At 35.8% G+C, this 19,557-nt stretch overlaps 1 protein-coding gene and 1 long non-coding RNA gene across 2 annotated transcripts; both read left to right on the top strand.

The window, feature by feature from the left end:
• Positions 1 to 3,198: 3,198 nt before the first annotated feature.
• LOC115964922 (TMV resistance protein N-like) lies at positions 3,199 to 9,168 on the top strand. The gene is made up of 6 exons (XM_031084149.1): positions 3,199 to 3,908; positions 5,824 to 6,928; positions 7,032 to 7,316; positions 7,399 to 8,484; positions 8,580 to 8,672; positions 9,028 to 9,168. The coding sequence occupies exons 1-6, from the start codon at positions 3,394 to 3,396 to the stop codon at positions 9,166 to 9,168; spliced, it is 3,225 nt and encodes a 1,074-aa protein (XP_030940009.1). The 5' UTR covers positions 3,199 to 3,393.
• Positions 9,169 to 9,250: 82 nt separating this feature from the next.
• LOC115962550 lies at positions 9,251 to 11,227 on the top strand. The gene is made up of 3 exons (XR_004085470.1): positions 9,251 to 9,401; positions 9,923 to 10,100; positions 11,199 to 11,227. It is a non-coding gene; the product is annotated as an uncharacterized LOC115962550 (long non-coding RNA).
• Positions 11,228 to 19,557: the final 8,330 nt, after the last annotated feature.

Below are 19,557 nucleotides of genomic sequence, written 5' to 3'. Positions count from 1 at the left end.
AAACCCATAACACACCTAACCCGCAACCCATATGCTACGAAGACCCATGGCCATGCCACCACCACAACCCAATCGATTGATGATTCCGTTGAAGCAAGATGACCCAAACAAAACGCCAACACCGCTGAAGCTTCGGTCAATCACAGATCCAAACGAAACCCAGATTTAAACTGAAAAATCTTTTTCTTTTTTTTTTTAATAATTTAAACTGAGTTTTTGACTTTCCTAGAGAATCCAAATCCTGGAGAAACTAAGTTTTTGGGTTTTTTGAAGTTTTTGAGTTTCTTGAAGCAGTTGAGCTTTTAGGTTTGGAGCCACTAAGTTTTTGGGTTTCCTGGAGAATCCAAAAATAGCTCTCTCAATGGAGGCAGTGGAGTCGGTTAGGGTGGTGAGTCGATTTGGGTGGCGAGTGTGCTGTGTTGTGCTGGAGATATAGATTTGGGGTTTGGTTGAGATCTGGGTTTGGGGTTTGGTTCTTTGCTTTGGAGATTGATTATGGGGAAGAACACAAAGAACAAGAACTTTGAAAAAATACTGAAAGGAATTAAAAAAAAAAAAAAAGACATTCAATTAATTTATTTTAAAATTTCTGACCTGGATTTTGTTTTAATTTTTTATTAATTTAAATCTAACGTGGCATTTCAAAAATGCCAAATAAGTTTTTTTTAATAATATTTTAATATCTACGTCAACGCCATGTTAGCAAGTAGGACATGCCATTTGCCACCTCAGCTTTTTCCATAACTGGGTTGGCGGTAAGGACCATTTTAAAAAGTCAGGGACTGACTTAGGAGCAAAATCAATTTAAGAACCAAATTGAGAAATGACCCAAAATGTAGGGACCAAAAGTGCATTTTCGCTAAAAAAGAAAGAAATTAAAATCTTTTTTATCATCCCACTTTTCCATCGCTCCAACCAAACGGACCCTAAAGGATTAAAATGAATTCAGGTGAAACATAAAGGATGAATTTTGCATTTTAAACTTATATTTAATTTAAATTTGTATTTAATGAATATATATATATATATATATATATATATTTATATATATATATATATATTGTGGCGAGCAAAAAGTAAAACGAAGAAAATAAGCTGGCATTAATCGTATTACAGTTTGCTCACACAATTAATTTTTAGAGGTGGAATGCAAGATCAACCTTTAATTACCCATTACATGACAGAAATTAAGAATCAAACTAGTCTCCTATGTGTAGTAACAATATTTAACTAGAGAAAGCCCTAAAATGACTAAGTGTTCGTCCTCAGGTTTGGTTCGAGGAAGAGGTTACAATTGGATAATCTCTCTCTCTTTTCTCTTTTTCTTCCCAAAAGAGCTCCCCCCAATCCAAGTGTTTCTTGGCTTTATATAGTTTAGCCAAAGTGCATCTAGACTTTACATTTGGAGGGTTAGGATCAGGTTTTCCTGATACTTGTCCCATCAAAACCTGCTAGAAAATTTTTACATTAGGATATGAGCTGTGGGAGCACTATTCATGGTCATTTCCCCATTAATGCGGTCAGTTAAGTGGTTGCAGTGTATTTAATGAGAAAGCAATGGCTACTTTGTCCTTTCTTTTTCTTCTCTTTCTTGTTCAAAGCCAAGTTACCCTTGTCCACCCTCGAATTGCGTCGTGCTCCCTTTAACTCTAACTCTCGGCATTCCGAGGTTAGGTAGATGTCCTCGATACCCTTGCCAATTATGGTTGTTCAGCTGTTGTATGAGTTAGGTGTATACTTTTCAAGGATATCCTGCCAATATTTCTCGAGGTTTACCTCCTCATGGATGCCCTTACCCACTTCATCAGCTGTTTGGATCCTCGTCCTCCCACACACACACACACACACACACATTAATGTGAAGGAGGACCAAGTGAGGGAAGCAAGATGATGAATTTTGCCGATCCCTAAAAATCAAACGGCTAAGGGCCTGTTTAGTAGGAGGATTTTTATCTTTGTTTTCAACATACTATAAAAAATTTTCAAAAAATTGAAATTGAAACTAGTTTTCAGATAATAATTTTTACATTATACGTGTTTGGCTCCCACTTTTAAGAAAAATTTTCAAAATACTGAAAATATATTTAGGAGACCATTTCTATTTTGAGATTTTTTTTTTAGTGATAAGTTTCAAATTTGAATTGTGAGAATTTTTTGTGATAGAGATAAGTCCCTTAATTTAAGAAATAGAGAGCTTGGACAAAATTGTGGGGTCTGTTATTTTTAATTTATTTACAATTATGACATTAAAAACATATTAATAATGGGTTCCAGTTAACTCAACTGGTAAAGTCTCTAATGGTTGAATAAGATATCTGGAGTTCAATTCTCGCCTATACCAAAAACTAAATGGTGTCTTGGTCTAATGACAAAGAGTAATAATCATGAGTAAACGTCATAGGTTGAAACTCTCTTAAAAAATATATATATATATATATATATATATTAATAAGTTCTAGATTAAAACTTTAATTTAAAAAACCTAATTATTACCAAAAAAAATAAAGTTTAAAATTAAAATTTTAAACATTAATTAGGGATAAATTATAAACATGTAATTACATTCCCCTTCTTGAGATTTGATGGAATGACCCAAAACATAAGAAGGGAAAAAACACTTTTTCCTTAACATCCATTTAACCAAATTATATGTATTAAATTGATATTAAAAATGTTGTATATTAACCTGTACTTAAGGCTTTTAAAGTTATCATTTATTTCAAAATTAAAATCTATTATTTAAAAAATATTAAGTATGAGTTTTAGTTCTACCTTCTCTTTTTTTTTTCTTTTTTTTTTTTTCAAAGGGTTGTGGATAGATTTGTCTTTTCAAGTCTTTTGAGATTTAATAAATTTTATTACATTTTTATTTTAAATTCATAAATTATATTTTTATTAACCACGATTAAATTTTAGTAAAGAGAATTTTATAGGAATCTAAAATATTTTATTATTAATATTTAAAAAAATTGTTTTATTTTTTTCAAACCTCGGGAAGTGAGCTTCGTTAACCCCAAACAAAAGGTAACTGCGCTACTTGAACGGTTTTAGAAAGAAAAAAAAAAATGCTCACCAACTCCGAAATCTCCTGTATTATTTGTTGTTTGACTTTTCATTGTCTCTCCAATTCTCATCCAGATCTACTCTCACCTCATTTTTGTTCTTCCTCACTCTCTTTGCAGCTGAACGCCAAACCCAAACCCAATTCAATTTCAACCTCACTCGCTTTCATCTTCGAAGATAGGCCCGTCAACAGCTCTTCAGTTTTACGCACTGAAAACTATTTCTTGTTTCTTTTTTTTCTGGTTATCTTTTAATTTGGTGGGTTTTTTTTTAACCGGCGGGAGTGACTGAAACTTTTGGTCATTGATCCAATTGCTTCCATTTACTTCTATGGAAACTCAAACAGCTTCTTCCTCCTCCTCCTCTTCTTATTGGAAATACGATGTGTTCCTTAGTTTTCGCTTTAAGGACGTCCGCATGGGTTTTATCAGCCATCTCTTCGCTGCTTTGGAACAAAAGGGTATTATCAACTACAGAGACGACGAAAACCTTCCGCGTGGAAAATATATTATACCAGAACTCTTAAAAGTAATAGAAGAGACCAAGTTTGCAGTCGTCGTTCTCTCAACAAACTACACTTCTTCGGTGTGGTGCTTGGCTGAACTAGCAAAGATTGTTGAATGCATGAAACAGAACAAGTTGACAATTTTACCAGTCTTTTACCATGTGAATCCCTCTGATGTACGGAACCAGATGGGTATTCTTGCTACACGGAAACGGACTTTTGCTGAAGCCTTTGCTGAGCATGAAAGAGATCCCAAAGTTAAAATTGAGGATTTGCAAGCATGGAAAGCTGCTTTGAAAGAAGTCGGCAATATATCTGGATGGCATGTACAACAACACAGGTAACATTTTACATTTGTATTGACTGCTTTGTTCACATTATTATATCAATATCGTGGTTTTCCACAAAATTACTCCGATTTTCCTGTTGATTAACCTGAAAAAGAGAAAATTTTAAATTTGTCCATGAACCTTTGCTTAGTTTGAGGCATGGTAGTCTGTTACTGAATTAACATTTGTATTTATTTTTATAATCACATAAACTTTTGTTGATAAAACAGACTTCAAGACCTGAAAATATCCAGTACAGAAGCCAAGTCTTGAGAAATGGAGAGAACAAAATCTGGGGGACCTCTTAGAGGATCAAAATAACCCAATACAAAATTAAGTAGAGACCAGCAAGCTAGATCATGTGCTGCTCTAATGGTCTCTCTGCTTCCCCAACAGAAAGATACAACTTGGTATACAATCTGCATTCTATAGTGAATTGTCGAGTCAAGGAAGCTTTGCTTTTTATAGTCGGCCCTAGTGCCTGAAGTCAAATGCTTGCCTTCCTTCAGCTTAGAATGTCTAATACCTATTATCTGAGAAGTGTAGCAGGAGTCAGACTAGGCCAGTATCAGGACAATGTGTTTAGACATATATTTAATCAATAGGCTTGTGATTTCCAAAGTTCGTAATATCCAAGGTATAATCCCATATATACTTCTTTTTGTGCTAGATATCTCATTCAGTCATACCCTTATCATTTTTAATCAGCACTTTTCTATTGTTATCAAGTGACATTATTAACAAAAATTAGATATCAACAAGCGAAATATTTCCAAAAGGAAAACTCTGTGAACACCTTCTCTATGAAGAAACTTCTAGTCATTTTACCTCGAGAATAATCATTGGCATATATTTGGAATAATAGATGCATCTTTTTTTTTTTCTTTTTTCTTTTTTTCGTCTTTGTCTATCTTCATAAAACTTAGATTTTCTAGAAAAAAAATTACCTCAAACATGAATACCTATTACCTCCAAAGTTAAATAGAATATGAGTCAAATCAATGGTCAAGATAAAAATACCGTACTATATAAGGTAGTGTTAAAACTAAGAATATAATAAGCATTTTAACAAATCAAGAATATTGTAAAATTTGAGGTCAAATCACATTTTGGAATTAAACAAATGGGAGACACTTTTTCAAAATTATAAGTTTTGGATTTAGGGTGCGTTTGTTTTGCATTTTGGAGCCCAGCATCTACGTCTGGCTTCTTTTATTTTTTATTTTATTGACCAACGCCTAGTGTACGGTTCATGGGACATGAACAATTCATCAAGGCAAATGAACAGTGCACTGTTCATGTGAACAGTAAACAGAATATATTTTTTTATTGTTTTCAGTTTTCAGTTTTTAGCAAAATAAGCAGTATCTAAATGCATACTTAAATGGCTATTGGTATCATTTTCAACCATCCATATCCATGAGCATGACAAATATTACTATGACTAACAATGACTAATCTTTTTAACCTCAATTATTATCTCACTAATTTACATTTCTTGTAGAATTTCTTTGGCGAACGATTAAAATGTTTTGGACAAGTAAATAGGCCATAAGCGTAAATATATAGTAAATAATTCAATTGGTGCATTTGTTCCTTTTTCCTATTGCGAAGATTAAAGAAAAAGGGGAAAAAAAAAAAAGAGTATGAAAATTAAATCCAAGAAACATACAACAAATGACTTATTAAAATTAGGCACACTCTCAACTCATTAAACTATTATAGTTAGAAGGAAACATGTGGTTCTCACTTGGACTGTATGACACCAAACAAATCAAACCTCAATTACGATGCTATATTAAACGCTTTTCAAATTTCCCATTTGCTACTGAACGAATCTAAGATTGTATTTTGAATGTTTTGTCTCATGTATTTATGCTATACTATACTGTCATCAAATTTATTGTTATGCTATCTTCATTGTAGTTCTGAAGCAGAAGTTATCCAAGAAATTGTTCAAAGGGTACTTGGAGAATTGAATCTTATATTATCAAGAACTATTTCCAAAGATCTTAAGCTTGTTGGAATAGAATCCCGTGTGAGGGAAGTGTTGGATTTATATGTAGATGAAAGGTCGGGTGGTGTTCGCTTTGTAGGAATTTGCGGGATGGGTGGAATTGGTAAAACAACTCTTGCTGTAGAAATTTTTAAAAGAATTTCAGGTAGTTTTGAAGCTAGTAGCTATATTGCTGATGTAAGAGAAAAAACTGAAAATCAACATCTAGTTTCATTACAAAAACAACTTCTTTCTAACATCTTTATGGAAAGTGAAATAAAGATATGGAATGTTCATGAGGGGGTCAATATCATAGGGAATAGATTACGTGGTAAGAAGGTTCTTATTGTTCTTGATGATGTTGAGGACCAAAAACAATTAGAAGCTTTGGCTGGGAACCTTGATTGGTTTGGTCCAGGGAGTAGAATCATTGTAACAAGTAGAGATAGCCAATTGTTGAAAATATGTGGTGTGAATTACATATATGCAGCAAAGGGTTTGAATCCAGATGAAGCTTTGCAACTCTTTAGTTTGAGTGCTTTCAAGAAACCCCATCCCAAAGAAAATTATGTGGATTTGTGTATGTATTTTGTGAATTACACTAAAGGCCTTCCTTTAGCTCTTAAAGTTTTAGGTTCTTTGTTATTTACCAAAAGCATTGATGAATGGGAAAGTCTCATAGATAAACTAAAAGTGGAACCTGAAAAAAAAATTCTGGACATTCTTCAAATAAGTTTTGATGGGCTAATGGAAACCCAAAAAGAATTATTTCTAGATATTGCATGTTTTTTCAAAGGAGAGAACAAAGATTGCATAAGAGAGACATTAAAAAGTTTTGATTACTATCCAGACTACAATATTGGTGTTTTGATGGACAAATCGCTCATAACCATTAATGAAAATGGAGCTTTGTGGATGCATGATTTAATACAAGAAATGGGTCAAGATATAGTTCGTCGTGGATCTAAAGAGCCTGGTAGACGTACTAGGTTATGGCTTTATGAGGACGTCCTTCATGTATTGAAGAATAATACTGTAAGTTGACTTGTCTAGACCTAAACTTAGAAAAGTACATATATTCTTACAAATTCTTCTAAGGATCCCCAATTATTCTAATTTTATTAATCTTGGTTATTAGGGAACAAAGGAAGTTGAAGGCATAATGCTAAACGCACCTATTCAAAAAGAGGAGCACTTGGGTGCTGAAGTCTTCTCAAAGATGAAAAAAATGAGATTGCTTAAAGTGGGTGATATGGGTAATGTGAAACTTCTGCAAGGCCTCAATTGTCTTTCTAATGAGTTACGCATTTTAGAATGGCATGGATATCCTTTGAGTTCCATCCCAACCAACTTCCAACCTAATAAGCTTGTTGAATTGAAAATGCATTGTAGCAGCATCAAACGAATATGGACTGGAATTATGGTAAGATTCACTTATTCAATTTTGTATTTTATTCCTTTTCATTAAGGCTTGAGTTTATTAATTTTTTATTGGTTTATAACAGATTTTAGATGAGTTAAAACTCATTGACTTGCGTAACTCTCAAAACATGATTGAGACCCCAAATCTAAGTGGAGTCCTAAATCTTAAGCAATTGATTCTTCAAGGTTGTACAGCACTGTCTAAGATTCATCCATCTCTTGGAAATCTCAAACAGCTTATTCGATTAGATCTGTCTGGTTGCAACTGTCTTGAAAGCCTTCCTCACAAGATCAACTTGGAATCTCTTGAAGTTATTATTCTTTCCGGCTGTTCAAGACTAAAGAAGTTTCCAGAGGTTGTAGGAAATATGCCATGTTTGTCTGAACTTTATTTAGATGAGACTGCTATAAAAGATCTACCATTGTCAGTGGAGCGTTTAACTGGCCTTGTTAAATTGGATCTAAGAGACTGCAAAAACCTTTCAAATCTTCCGAATGCTTGTTATAGTCTGATGTCTCTAAAAATTCTCACTTTATCTGGCTGCTCAAAACTTGAAGAACTACCAGAAAATTTGGAGAATCTCAAAGGCTTGGAGGAGTTAGATCTGAGTGGATCTGCTATAAAAGTGCTACCTACATCGATCAAACTCTTAAAAAATCTCAAAGAACTGTCTCTTCGTGGGTGTAAAGGGCTATCATTTAAATCTTCAAATAAACTCTTCAGTTTTTCTTTCATGCAACCAAGAAGAAGTCCAGATCTCATGGCCATGTTAGAGTGTTCTTTATCAGGCTTATGGTCCTTGACCAAACTGGACCTAAGTCATTGCAATCTTCAGGCAATTCCTGATGCTTTTGATTACTTGTCGTCCTTGTCAATATTAAATCTAGAAGGAAATGAATTTATTTGGCTTCCTAAAAGTATGATTCAACTATCAAATCTACAAGATCTTTTTCTGCGTGGTTGCTCGAATCTTCGATCATTGCCAAAGCTTTCATCAAACATTAAGTATATTGATGCAACACAGTGTACCTCACTGGAAACATTATCATTAGGATCAGAATATGATTTTCGGCCAGCACTTCAGCTTCTGAATTGTGTCAAATTGATTGAGAATCAAGGCTACGGTTACATGTCAACAATGCTAAGTCGTTATTTTATTAATGACAAGGTCTCTCTCTCTCTCTCTCTCGTGAAGTTCCAAGCATCTTTATTTGCATATTTCAGTCTTGTGAAGTTCTAAGCATCATTATTTGCATATTTCAGCATTACTATGGGCAAGACAGATTGGCACATTATATCTATGTTCCTGGAGGTGAAATTCCGAAATGGTTTAGACACCAAAATGTGGGGGCTTCAGTGAGTCTGCAAATGCCTTCAGATTTTTGTAACAAATTGATGGGAATTGCTATGTGCATTGTTTTCGTATTCCGCCAACATGGTCCATTTGGGTCATTTGACCAACTTGATTTTGAAGATTTGGGGCATAATAAATATACACATAAACTTTCATGTTCCATTAAATTTAACAATTACGAAATTTTTGGAATGGCCGATGGTTTTTCCGAAGAATTTGGTAAGATTGAACCGTATCACCTTTGGCTGCAATATTTACCCTCTCAATTCTTTCACAAGGATTGGGAAAAAGCATCGGGTAAAAGCGATACTAATGGATTCAGTGATATTAAGATTGAATTTAAAACCTGGGGTCCAGGATTGGAGGTTACAAAATGCGGGGCCCATTTGGTATTCAAGCAAGTCATTGAAGATCTCAAACAAACTATGGTTGGGTCTAGCAGCTGCAGCATCACTCCTTATGAGGATGATTTTGACGGTTCAGCCAGAGATACCATAATTACGGGAAGCCATGATGACTATGATGGGGAAGGGGCTGGACCTAGTGGAGAAGGCACCGCACCCAAAGTGGATAGAGCAACCTAATCTAATTGAAAATTGGATTGGGAATTTCAATTCATGCGCACAATAACAAGGAAACTCAGACAAAGAGGCCAATGGCAGTGATGGTGATGGAGTGGAACAGGGTTCAGCAACTCAAAAACTGAAAGATTCCAGGAAGGTCACCAGAAAGTATGTTATTTTCAACTATCTACTTCTTTTCTCGTGTGTTTTCCTTTTCTTTTCCCAAAAACTGTCTTTTTTTCTTGGTACACATTTTTTTCTTGTATGTGACTATTTCTCTGTCTGGCTGCAAGGAAACTTAAGGAAAATTAATGTAGAAAGGGTAAAAAACTTTTGAATTCTATCTTGTTTTGATGTTTTAGTTTCGGGCAATTGTAATGCTTGACTAATATGAGCTGAAATAGTGGTGCCAGACTTAGTTCTTGAGTTCTCAACGCTCTGGGTTCCCTTTGGAACATATAAATTTTGTTCTCTCATCCCATATTTTTCATAGAACCTGAAAGAGTGACAAAATGCTGGTGATTTTTTCCTATGGTTTTGTTTTCAGAACACATAAGCACGGCTTAAGCAAGCCAGTTGTGCTTGGCTTTGTTGGCAATTTCTTTCCTTAGAGTAAAATGCATTTTCCCCCAAGAAAATAGGAGGAGCTTATTGTGGGTTATGTTGTTTTGTATAAATGTTTTCTGAAGGTACCAGTTGGAGCTAAGCCAGAAAGCTTTGGATGAGAATATAATTGTGTATTTGGGAAGAGGTTGTGGGAAGACCCACATTGCTGTACTGCTTATACACGAGCTAGGTCACTTGATAAGGAAGCCCCAGAAGAACATATGCGTCTTTTTTGGCCCTACTGTGGTTCTGTTTTTTCAGGTAAGCTAATTTATCATTTTTTTTTTGTAATTTAATGTTCGATTTTTGGTAGTATTTAAGTTTGAGACTTTTTTTTTAAGCTCATATGGCTGGAACATTGCACAATAACGAAGTGGTGTGCTTTTTGGCTTGGCTGTAGTGGTAGGTGCGTAGGCTGTGAAAAGGGGGTTGGGCTGTTGGTTTTTAGTGCCTATGTATGCAATTTCTCATCATGATTCTAGATTTTAAGATGGGCCTTCTTGATTCTATGTGTTTCTAGTTCACCTTGGGAAGGAGTTTGGCATTTAATAAATCGAGTGGTGATTATTATTTGAACTCATTACTCCTTGATAGTGCAGAAGTGTGGGCTTACTCTTCTAATGGTGTGTTATGTAGAGTTTAAGCAAACATTAAGGCATTGGTGGCCTCTTTATTTGATAATTGAGGTCTCTTTTGTCAGTTAATCTATATATATATATATATATATATATATATAAGCAAAGACCTCATGTGGAAAAGAATGAGATTCTGCCATGTAGAGCTTTGAATAAGTAGTTTCTCTACAATAAAAACATTAATTGTCATATTTACTCCTTCCACAACCTCTCCTCTTCAAGTCTCTTAGGATGCCCGAATGTCTCCTCAATTACACAAACTCATAGCTTTTTACCTCTTGCTCAATTCTTTTCTGTTTCAATCTCCTCTCTTTCCCATACTTCTGGTCATATTCTGCCAAAACCCATATTGCCATAGTTCAATCTCAGTCTTAAAGGAATGACTTCAATGGGCAGAAGTTTTCTCCACAGTTGGCATCAATTTCACCAGGTCCCGAAATCCCTCCGTCCCTCTTCTATAAAACTTTAAAAAATGTTATGCTCTTCTCTTTCTCAATGTGTTTTGAAAATAATAATAATAATAATAATAATAATAATATCAGATTATGAGCTTTCAGAATCTCAGGGACTCCACTAGGGAGGCTTTTCTGTTGTACGTCAATGAGGTTTTACTCAATCTATATATATTACTACCTGTATTCCCTGTTTGTTTACATAGAAAGTGGGCACCTCATTTTTGCTGAAAATTTTCTATGTGATCTTTTAATGATGTGAGTGATTCTAGGAATATAGGACTGACTCAGAAGATAAGCGTCAAGCCAAATGGTCGACTTGACAAGGTAAAAAAAGAACCTACGTTTAGGTTTTTTATTTTATAATTTTTAATGGTATAGTTTTTTTTTTTTTTTTTTTTTTTTTTTTTTTTTTTTTAAGTATTCATTAAGAAGCTTTTTTGAAACAAAGAAACACATTGTCTGTTAATATGCAAATCCACATCCTGATTTCTGTAAATACAAACGGATTGGATTGAAGCCTAACGCACAATCTACTCATGTCGTATAATAAGCTGAGATTGTGGGTTGTTGTGTACTACTATTGTGTAGGGGAGATAAAAATTAAACGAGGAACCATCAAACAAATATTAAAATTATCAGGAAAGATGTAAAGGCTCAAGTTGAGTATTTTTGTTGGGTAGTTATCCAAGGCTCCAAGCCTTGGCAGTGAGCCAGTGATCTGCTCAGTGTTTGAGTGGGTTAATTGTGTTTTTGTAAATACATAATATGTTCATGCCATAAAATCAATTTTTATAGCCAAAATAGAAATTCCATTCATTTTATGATACATAATAATCCTTAGATATAGTTCAATCTTCTTCTACTTCTTTCTTTTTTTCTTTTTTCTTTTTTGAATGTCCTAATGCCTCCAATCCTGGATCTCCTTAAAAAAGACAAGACGTAGTTCATGCTAATACTGTTCCATGTTTTGACACAATATTTATGCATAGAGTTTTCCCTTTTGTTGAATAGTTACCTTATTTCATCTGTATACAGCAATAGGAATAATTTTTATTAGTTTTGCTTTACACTAAAACACTCTTACATGTCTTGTAGCTCTTTTTAAACATCATTTGCATGTTTTGCCCATCATGAAGTGATCAAACTTTACAACATTGGTTTTATTACGCAGGTACACATTTCAACACAAAATTAGTTTGTAAATGAGTACGTGGACATAAGAGGCAATGAAGTTTTTGTATTAGATGGTGCACGATGTGACATATCTAGCATATATAATACTAATAAATTTAATGGTCTAATTTATCAAGGACTTCTTTTATTTATTAATTACTTATTACTTTGGAAAATTTCATAAATCCAAATTCGTATTTTCATCTCTCTAATGTTTTTTGTTTCCAGCCTCTTTGTGTTTGTTTCCAGATAATTATGTGTAACTACATATTTGTTATATGGTTCACAGCAGATTATGTCAGACAACTCAAATTGGTGCAACACTGAATGTATGTAAATGTATGGTATTATAATGGTAGTTGTGACCTGTGTTTGAGAACTTACTAGCTGATGTGTAATTATTGTCGCTACCATGTTTTTGTATATTGTAGGGCATAATAACCTGGATGAGAGTGGTTATAAATTGCTTTCAATATTCAACTGAAATTGTCCAATGCGATTCTATCGAGTATTAAGGGCAGTTCACGAATTTGAGAACATTATAATTAAGCTAGATGAAAATGCACATGAGCTCCCTCATGAACTTGATGTAAACGAAAAGTACCATCCATGGTTCAAGATATAGAAGCATTTTATTATTTATGTCATAATAATGTCACTATGTTTACTATTGTATTTGGTTATGATAGGACTTAAACTACATTTAAGTTATGTTATTGGGCATGTATAGGAGATATCAATGGTACCCATGACGGTGCTTGGGTTCCTACTGTGTGAAAGCAATGTCATGTAGGAGTAGGAAAAATGAAATTATTTAGTATGTCATGTATGCATGTAATTTTAATATGCAGTTTATATATGTTCACGTTGAACGGGAGGGTAGTGTTAAGTTGTTAATGACTCGGGTGATCCTAAACATGGATTTCCTTGGTTTGAATTTTTTTAACCGAGTTTAAGTTTTTATATAAAATGACATTATTTTTTATGAATATAAATGTAACTTTGTTCCAGGGGCAGAGCAGGGGGGTCCAGAGGGGCCAACTGCCCCCCGTTTCCTCCTAAAAGACCTTATATTTGCTAATATTCAGGAATCATAAACGTTTTGCCCCGTCACGGTAAAAGAGCAAAAAATCCTTCTCTATTCATATAAAACTTTCCTGACAAAAAATATGGAGAAAAGATTTCCTAACATAGTAAAATACAACACTGGAGTCAAAAGCCTTGTGTTTATCTTTTCCACGCTATTCACGGAATCATGCTTTTTTTTTTTTTTTTAGTGAAATCCAGTCACCTGTTGAGGGAAAAAAAAAAAAAAAAAAGTCAGCAGCACATTTAGTGTTTATCTTTTTTTTCTTTTTTTCTTTTTTTTTTTACTCCATTTTTTATTTAGTCACAATATTTCAATTGATGAGTCTTATATTTTTTACAAAAATTATTATTATTAGAAAAAGCCTTCATATGATTCGAAACTATTTGTAATAAACAAAAACTCTCCTTCGTGGAGCTCTCCCTCTCGTGTGAGCATGAGCATTCTCTCCCTTGGCAGTGTGTGAAGGGTACTTTTTAGTTTTTTTGAGACAAAATGGACGATGATATAGTTGATAGATTGGAGAAGATGAAGTTAACAATTGAAGACGAAGAAACTATCTCCATTTCGGATGATGCAAGGTTGGAAGCCATTGAGAGTTGCAATCTGAGTTTGATTGGGAAGTTCCTTACATGTAAGTCTTTTAACAAAATGGTGGCAAAGACTACAATAAGGCGAGCATGGGGATTGAATGAATCAATGCAGATTTTAGAAGTGGGGTTGAATCTCTTCCAATTCAAATTCCAATCAGAGTTTGATATGGATCGGATCTCGAGAGGAGGTTCCTGGTCCTTTGACAATTAGCTATTATTATTGCAACGATGGAAGAAGGGCATGACTGTGGGAAATATTCAAATGGAATCTGCCTCCCTTTGGGTCCAAATTTGGGGTGCACTGTTTGATATGATTTCCCCTCAAGTAGTGAGGGAAGTGGGGACTAGGCTGGGTGAGGTTGAGGAGGTTGAATGGAAGAAGAGGAAGGACGATATCAATATGTTTATGAGAGTACGAGTGGCTCTACCAATCTCAAAACCTCTTCGTCGAGGAGGGTTTATTGCTAGATCGGATGGTGAGAGGTCATGGGTGTCTTTCAAATATGAGAGGCTGCCTATATTTTGTCACTTTTGTGGAATCTTAGGTCATGATTTGAAGCATTGTGCAGCTGATTATGCAGTTGAGAAACAATGAGGATGTGTTAAGTATCAGTACGGTGAGTTTCTTAAGGCAACTGGGAGTCTTCCAAGGGCTTCAACAAGTAAAAATACAAGTCCTATGTTCAATGCAGAAGAGGGTACTGGAAGCGAGGCAAAGCAAATTTCAGGCCAGGTGGAGCAAGGTGTGTTGTAGGAAGAGACGGCGGCGAGGGAGACCAGATCAGGAAATCCTAGTAGTATGGATAAGGGTTATTCCATGAATCAAGGGATGGACGCTAAAAACATAACAGCGTGGATTATGAATGCCATGTTAACATAAAAGAGACAAACGCTGAGAAAGGGGGATTAGGTCCAGAAATTCAGCACACTAGACAGTTTAACATGGAATTAAATGCAGATATTGATAAGGGATTGGCTCTTTTCAAACCGGATGAGGGGCAAACAGATACTATTCCCGTGGAAATCCAAAGTCACGCATTATCTGACACTAATACAACACAGGACATGATTAGGCCAAGTAATTCTAAGCCCAAAGGAACTTGGACTCGTATCAATAGAATGGATTTTGGATTGAGTGGCTTGACTAGGGCTATTACAATTCTTGGCCTGGGCAAGAGAGACTCACGGGAGGTACAGGAATGGCAGAACGATGAACAAGCTATCAAAAGAGGAAAAGTGAGTAGTGATGATGGAAGCACTGATTATGTATCAGTGGGGGTGGAAAGCCACCCTTGCCGAGAGCAATGGGGCTGTTAAGCTAGAACTATCAAGGGCTTGAGAACCCTTGGACAGGTTGAAGCCTTCGCAAAATTATGAGGGAACAAGTTCCCACGGTTTGTTTTCTTATGGAGACAAGACTGGACAAGGAAGGGTTTGAAAAATTGTATGGAAATCTACCATTTCAAAATAAGATTATTGTTAAACACCCTGATTCAGGTGGAGGTTTAGCACTTTTGTGGAAAAATAATATTCTTTAGGAGGTTATCAACTTCACTGTCAACCATTTTTTGGCTAAAGTCACGGAGGAAGATGGTTTTATCTGGTACTTGATTGGTTTCTATGGTTGGTCGGAAGCATATCAGAAGGAAAACTTGTGGAGATTATTGAAGTATTTACAGACTTTTATGGTGGGACCATGGGTGGTAATAGGAGACTTTAATGCGTATCTACATACATCGAAGAAGAAAAGCAAAAGACAGTCACAAAATTCACAGATTGAAGCTTTTAGAGAGGCTTTGGACTCTTGTCACCTTCAAGACCTTGGATTTTTGGGATATCCTTACACTTGGAGTAATAAGAGGCCCAGGGAAGCAAACACCAAGATTAGGCTTAATAGAGGTGTGGCTAACAAAGAATGGATGGAGAAGTTTCAAATGGGCAAAATTGTACACCTATCAACACATGCATCGGACCACCTACCCATCATGCTTCACGTTTAGACTTACTCCCATCCCAAGCAGAGACGTGAGAGGAGCTTTAAGTTCGAAGAGTGTTGGCTACTTAGGAGTGAATGTGAAACGGTGGTACAAGAGGTTTGGGGGAAAGCAGGTGCTGATAGGCTTGGGTTCGCATCAATACAGGAAAAAATAAAAACGTGTGGAGCAGAGCTTATGGCTTAGGGTTCACCATCAACTAATTCGGATACTAGAGCAATCAAAGAACTTTAAAAGAAGCTGGATTTTTTAAATGAAGCCGAACCTGTAGAAGCTGCCAAAGCCGAGTACTTGGAATTGAGTATATTGATGGATGAGCTATTACAAAAGCAGGAAATTTTTTGGGCTCAACGATCTAGAATAAATTGGTTAAAACATGGGGACAAGAATACAAAGTTTTTTCATGCCAAAGCCACACAATGGAGAAATAAAAATCATATAATGGGTATCAAAAATGCACAAGGGCAGTGGGTGGAGAATTTGGAGGAGGTGGTTGAAGTAGCTTCAGCCTAATTTGATAATCTTTTTCATGTTGGTGTGAGAGATCAGATGGAGGAGTGTCTGAATGCATTGCAGAGCAAGATAACTGATGACATGCAGGAGGTTTTGTCCAGTGTACTTACTGCTAAAGAAGTGAAGGTGGCTCTATTTCAAATGGGACCAACAAAGGCTCCAGGACCCGATGGTGTGAATGCCCTTTTCTATAGAAATTTTTGGCATGTAGTGGGTGATAATGTAGTTTTAGCTGTTTTGGATTTTTTATATAACGGGAATATGCTACCTAAAATAAATCATACAAACATTGTGCTTATCCCTAAAGTTAAAAATCCGGAGAAAATGTCTAATTTTAGACCAATAAGTCTGTGTAATGTGATTTACAAAATTATTTCCAAGGTGTTGGCAAACAGATTAAAACAAGTACTCCCTCAAATTATTTCACCCACTCAAAGTGCGTTTGTACCGGAGAGGCTGATCACAGACAATGTATTGGTGGCCTATGAAACACTTCATACCATGCATTCCAGAAAAAGGGGAAGAAGGGAGCCTTGGCATTGAAGTTAGACATCAACAAGGCATATAACCAGGTTGAGTGGTAGTTTATTCAAACCATTATGGAAAAGATGGGATTCCTAGTTGTTTGGATAGAAAGAGTGATGAGTTGTGTCACAACACCATCCTTCTCTATTCTGGTGAATGGGAAAGCTTATGGCATGATTCACCCATCTAGAGGAATACGTTAAGGAGATCCTTTATCGTTGTATTTATTCCTATTGTGTGCAAAAGGCCTCACTGCATTGCTGGCACAAGCAGAATTAGAAGGGAGGATTAAAGGAGTATCCATTTGTAGAGGTGCTCCAAAAGTCACTAACCTTATATTTGTAGATGATTCATTGCTGTTTTGTCAGGCAACTCAAGCTGAGGGAGAGACTACAACAGAGATTCTCCAAATTTATGAAAGAGCTTCAGGGCAAAGCATAAATTTAGAAAAGTCTTCAGCTTATTTTAGTAGTAATACTCCAGACAGACAAAAACAACAGATCTTGGAGATTTTGGGAGTCAAGGAGGTGGATAGATTTGAAACTTATCTCGGTTTACCAACTTTGGTTGGGAGGGCTAAGTATCACACTTTCTCACACTTGAAGGACAAAATATGGAAGAAGCTTCAAGGTTGGAAGGGGTTGTTGTTGTCAAGAGCTAGCAAAGAAATTCTCATCAAGATTGTGGCACAATCCATACCTACATACACCATGAGTGTATTTCAACTCCCTTTGAAATTATGTGATGAACTGGATGCATTGTGTGCTAAATTTTGGTGGGGTTAGGTGGGCAATGAACAAAAAATTCATTGGAAGAGTTGGGATAAATTGACAGCTTAAAAAAAAGAGGGAGGAGTGAGGTTCCGAGATTTAAGAGCTTTTAATCTAGCTATGTTAGCCAAGCAAGGGTGGAGAATGGTTCAATGTAAGGATTCTTTGCTCTATCAATGCTTTAAAGCAAGGTATTTTCCACGATCATCGTTCCTTAACGCTAAAGAATCACCAAACTGCTCATATGTATAGAGAAGCTTGATGGTTACACAACCTATTCTCATATCCGAACATTGTTGGAAGGTGGGGAATGGTCGTTCAATTAATGTTCTAAAAGATAGGTGGATTCCCAAATACCCAACAAACAAAATTTTACATCTGGTTCAAGGGAATTTGGATGAAATGCTGGTTTCTGATCTGATCAACCAGGAGTTACATATTTGGAGGAATGAGGAAGTCATGGCTATTTTTCACAGGGAGGAGGCTGAAGCTATATGTCAAATTCCATTGAGCCGAAGAGATGTTAATGACGCTATAATTTGGCTGCATAACTCAAAGGGATTATTTATAGTTAAATCCGCTTATCATGTGGCTAAGAAACTTCAAATTGATGGCAATTGGTTAGGAACATCAAGGGGTTGTGCTGAAAGGAAGATTTGGGCTGCAGTATGGAAGCTTAAACTTCCAAACAAAATAAAAGTATTTGGATGGAGGGCCTACCATGATATATTAGCGACTAAAGTGAATCTGACTAGGAGGAAAGTTCTTCATGAAAATAAATGTCCATTATGCGCGAGAGAATCGGAATCAATGGTTCATGCATTGTGGGATTGTGTTGCGGTTCAGGACATTTGGGTAGGAAGCATTCGAAAATTGCAGAAAAGCATGCACGGGCAGTCAGATATGAAGCAATCGATGGAGGAATTGTTGGAGCGCCTAGCATTGGATGAAATGGATTTGTTCTGGGCTCAAGCGTGGTTCATATAGAATCAAAGAAACTATGTGGTGCATGGAGGTAAATTGAAGGACCCGAACAGCTTAAATAAAAGAGCAGAGGAGTACGTTGAAGAGTTTAAACAAGCCTAAAATCACTTGATTGTTCAGACGAGGCAGCAACTCAGTGGGGATGCTTGGCAACCACCAACACAATCGGAATACAAACTCAATTTTGATGCAGCACTTTTTTCGGGCTTGGACAGATCAGGCTATGGTGCAATCATTTGAAACGACAAGGGAGAAGTCATGGCTGTTATGACTGCTAGTGGACCAAAGGTGAGTACAAATGATGAAGTTGAATTGCTTGCCTGTAGAAGAGCTATTGAATTTGCTGTGGATGCTGGTTTCTCAAGGTTGATAATTGAGGGAGATAATAGTAATGTAATCCAAGCCATCTCTTCATTAGAAAATAATTCACTGTTTGGTAATGTTGTTGATGATATTCGGCATTTGATTCGGGGGTTACAATGGACTAGAGTTTGCTACATTAGGAGAGGAGGAAATAAGGTGGCACATGCATTGGCTCAATATGCTAGGAATACATTAGATGAGGATTTGTATTGGATGGAGGATTCTCCCCCACTAGCCATGGAAGCCTTGTATCATGATTCTTTATCAATGTGAATGAATGAACATTTTTCTCTCTCAAAAAAAAAAAAAAAAAGCCTTCATGGTACTAAATCCCTTGCTACAAAAATCGAGGGCTATAGCCGCGTTTCTAAAACACGGCTATAGACCCTAAAAACGTAGTTATAGGCCCGTTTGGTCTATGGCTGCGTTTTCTATAACTGTGCTTACACACGCAGCCTAAACCCCGCGACTATCGCTTCTGCAGGATTTTTATCTTTGTTTTCAAAATATTATAAAAAAATTTCAAAAAATTGAAATTGAAACTAGTTTTCAGATAATAAATTTTACATTATATGTGTTTGGCTCTCACTTTTAAGAAAATTTTTCAAAATACTGAAAATATGTTT

Source organism: Quercus lobata, chromosome 10, assembly GCF_001633185.2.
Source record: "Quercus lobata isolate SW786 chromosome 10, ValleyOak3.0 Primary Assembly, whole genome shotgun sequence".
NCBI classification, from domain to species: Eukaryota; Viridiplantae; Streptophyta; class Magnoliopsida; order Fagales; family Fagaceae; genus Quercus; species Quercus lobata.
This window is presented reverse-complemented; position numbering and strand designations above follow the sequence as displayed.

Excerpts from the sequence above, each read along its gene's own strand:
- LOC115964922 (XM_031084149.1), top strand. The coding sequence starts at position 3,394 with ATGGAAACTCAAACAGCTTCTTCCTCCTCCTCCTCTTCTTATTGGAAA. Across the intron at positions 7,317-7,398 it reads GAATATGGACTGGAATTATG|ATTTTAGATGAGTTAAAACT; the intron begins GTAAGATTCACT and ends GGTTTATAACAG. Across the intron at positions 8,485-8,579 it reads GTTATTTTATTAATGACAAG|CATTACTATGGGCAAGACAG; the intron begins GTCTCTCTCTCT and ends TGCATATTTCAG.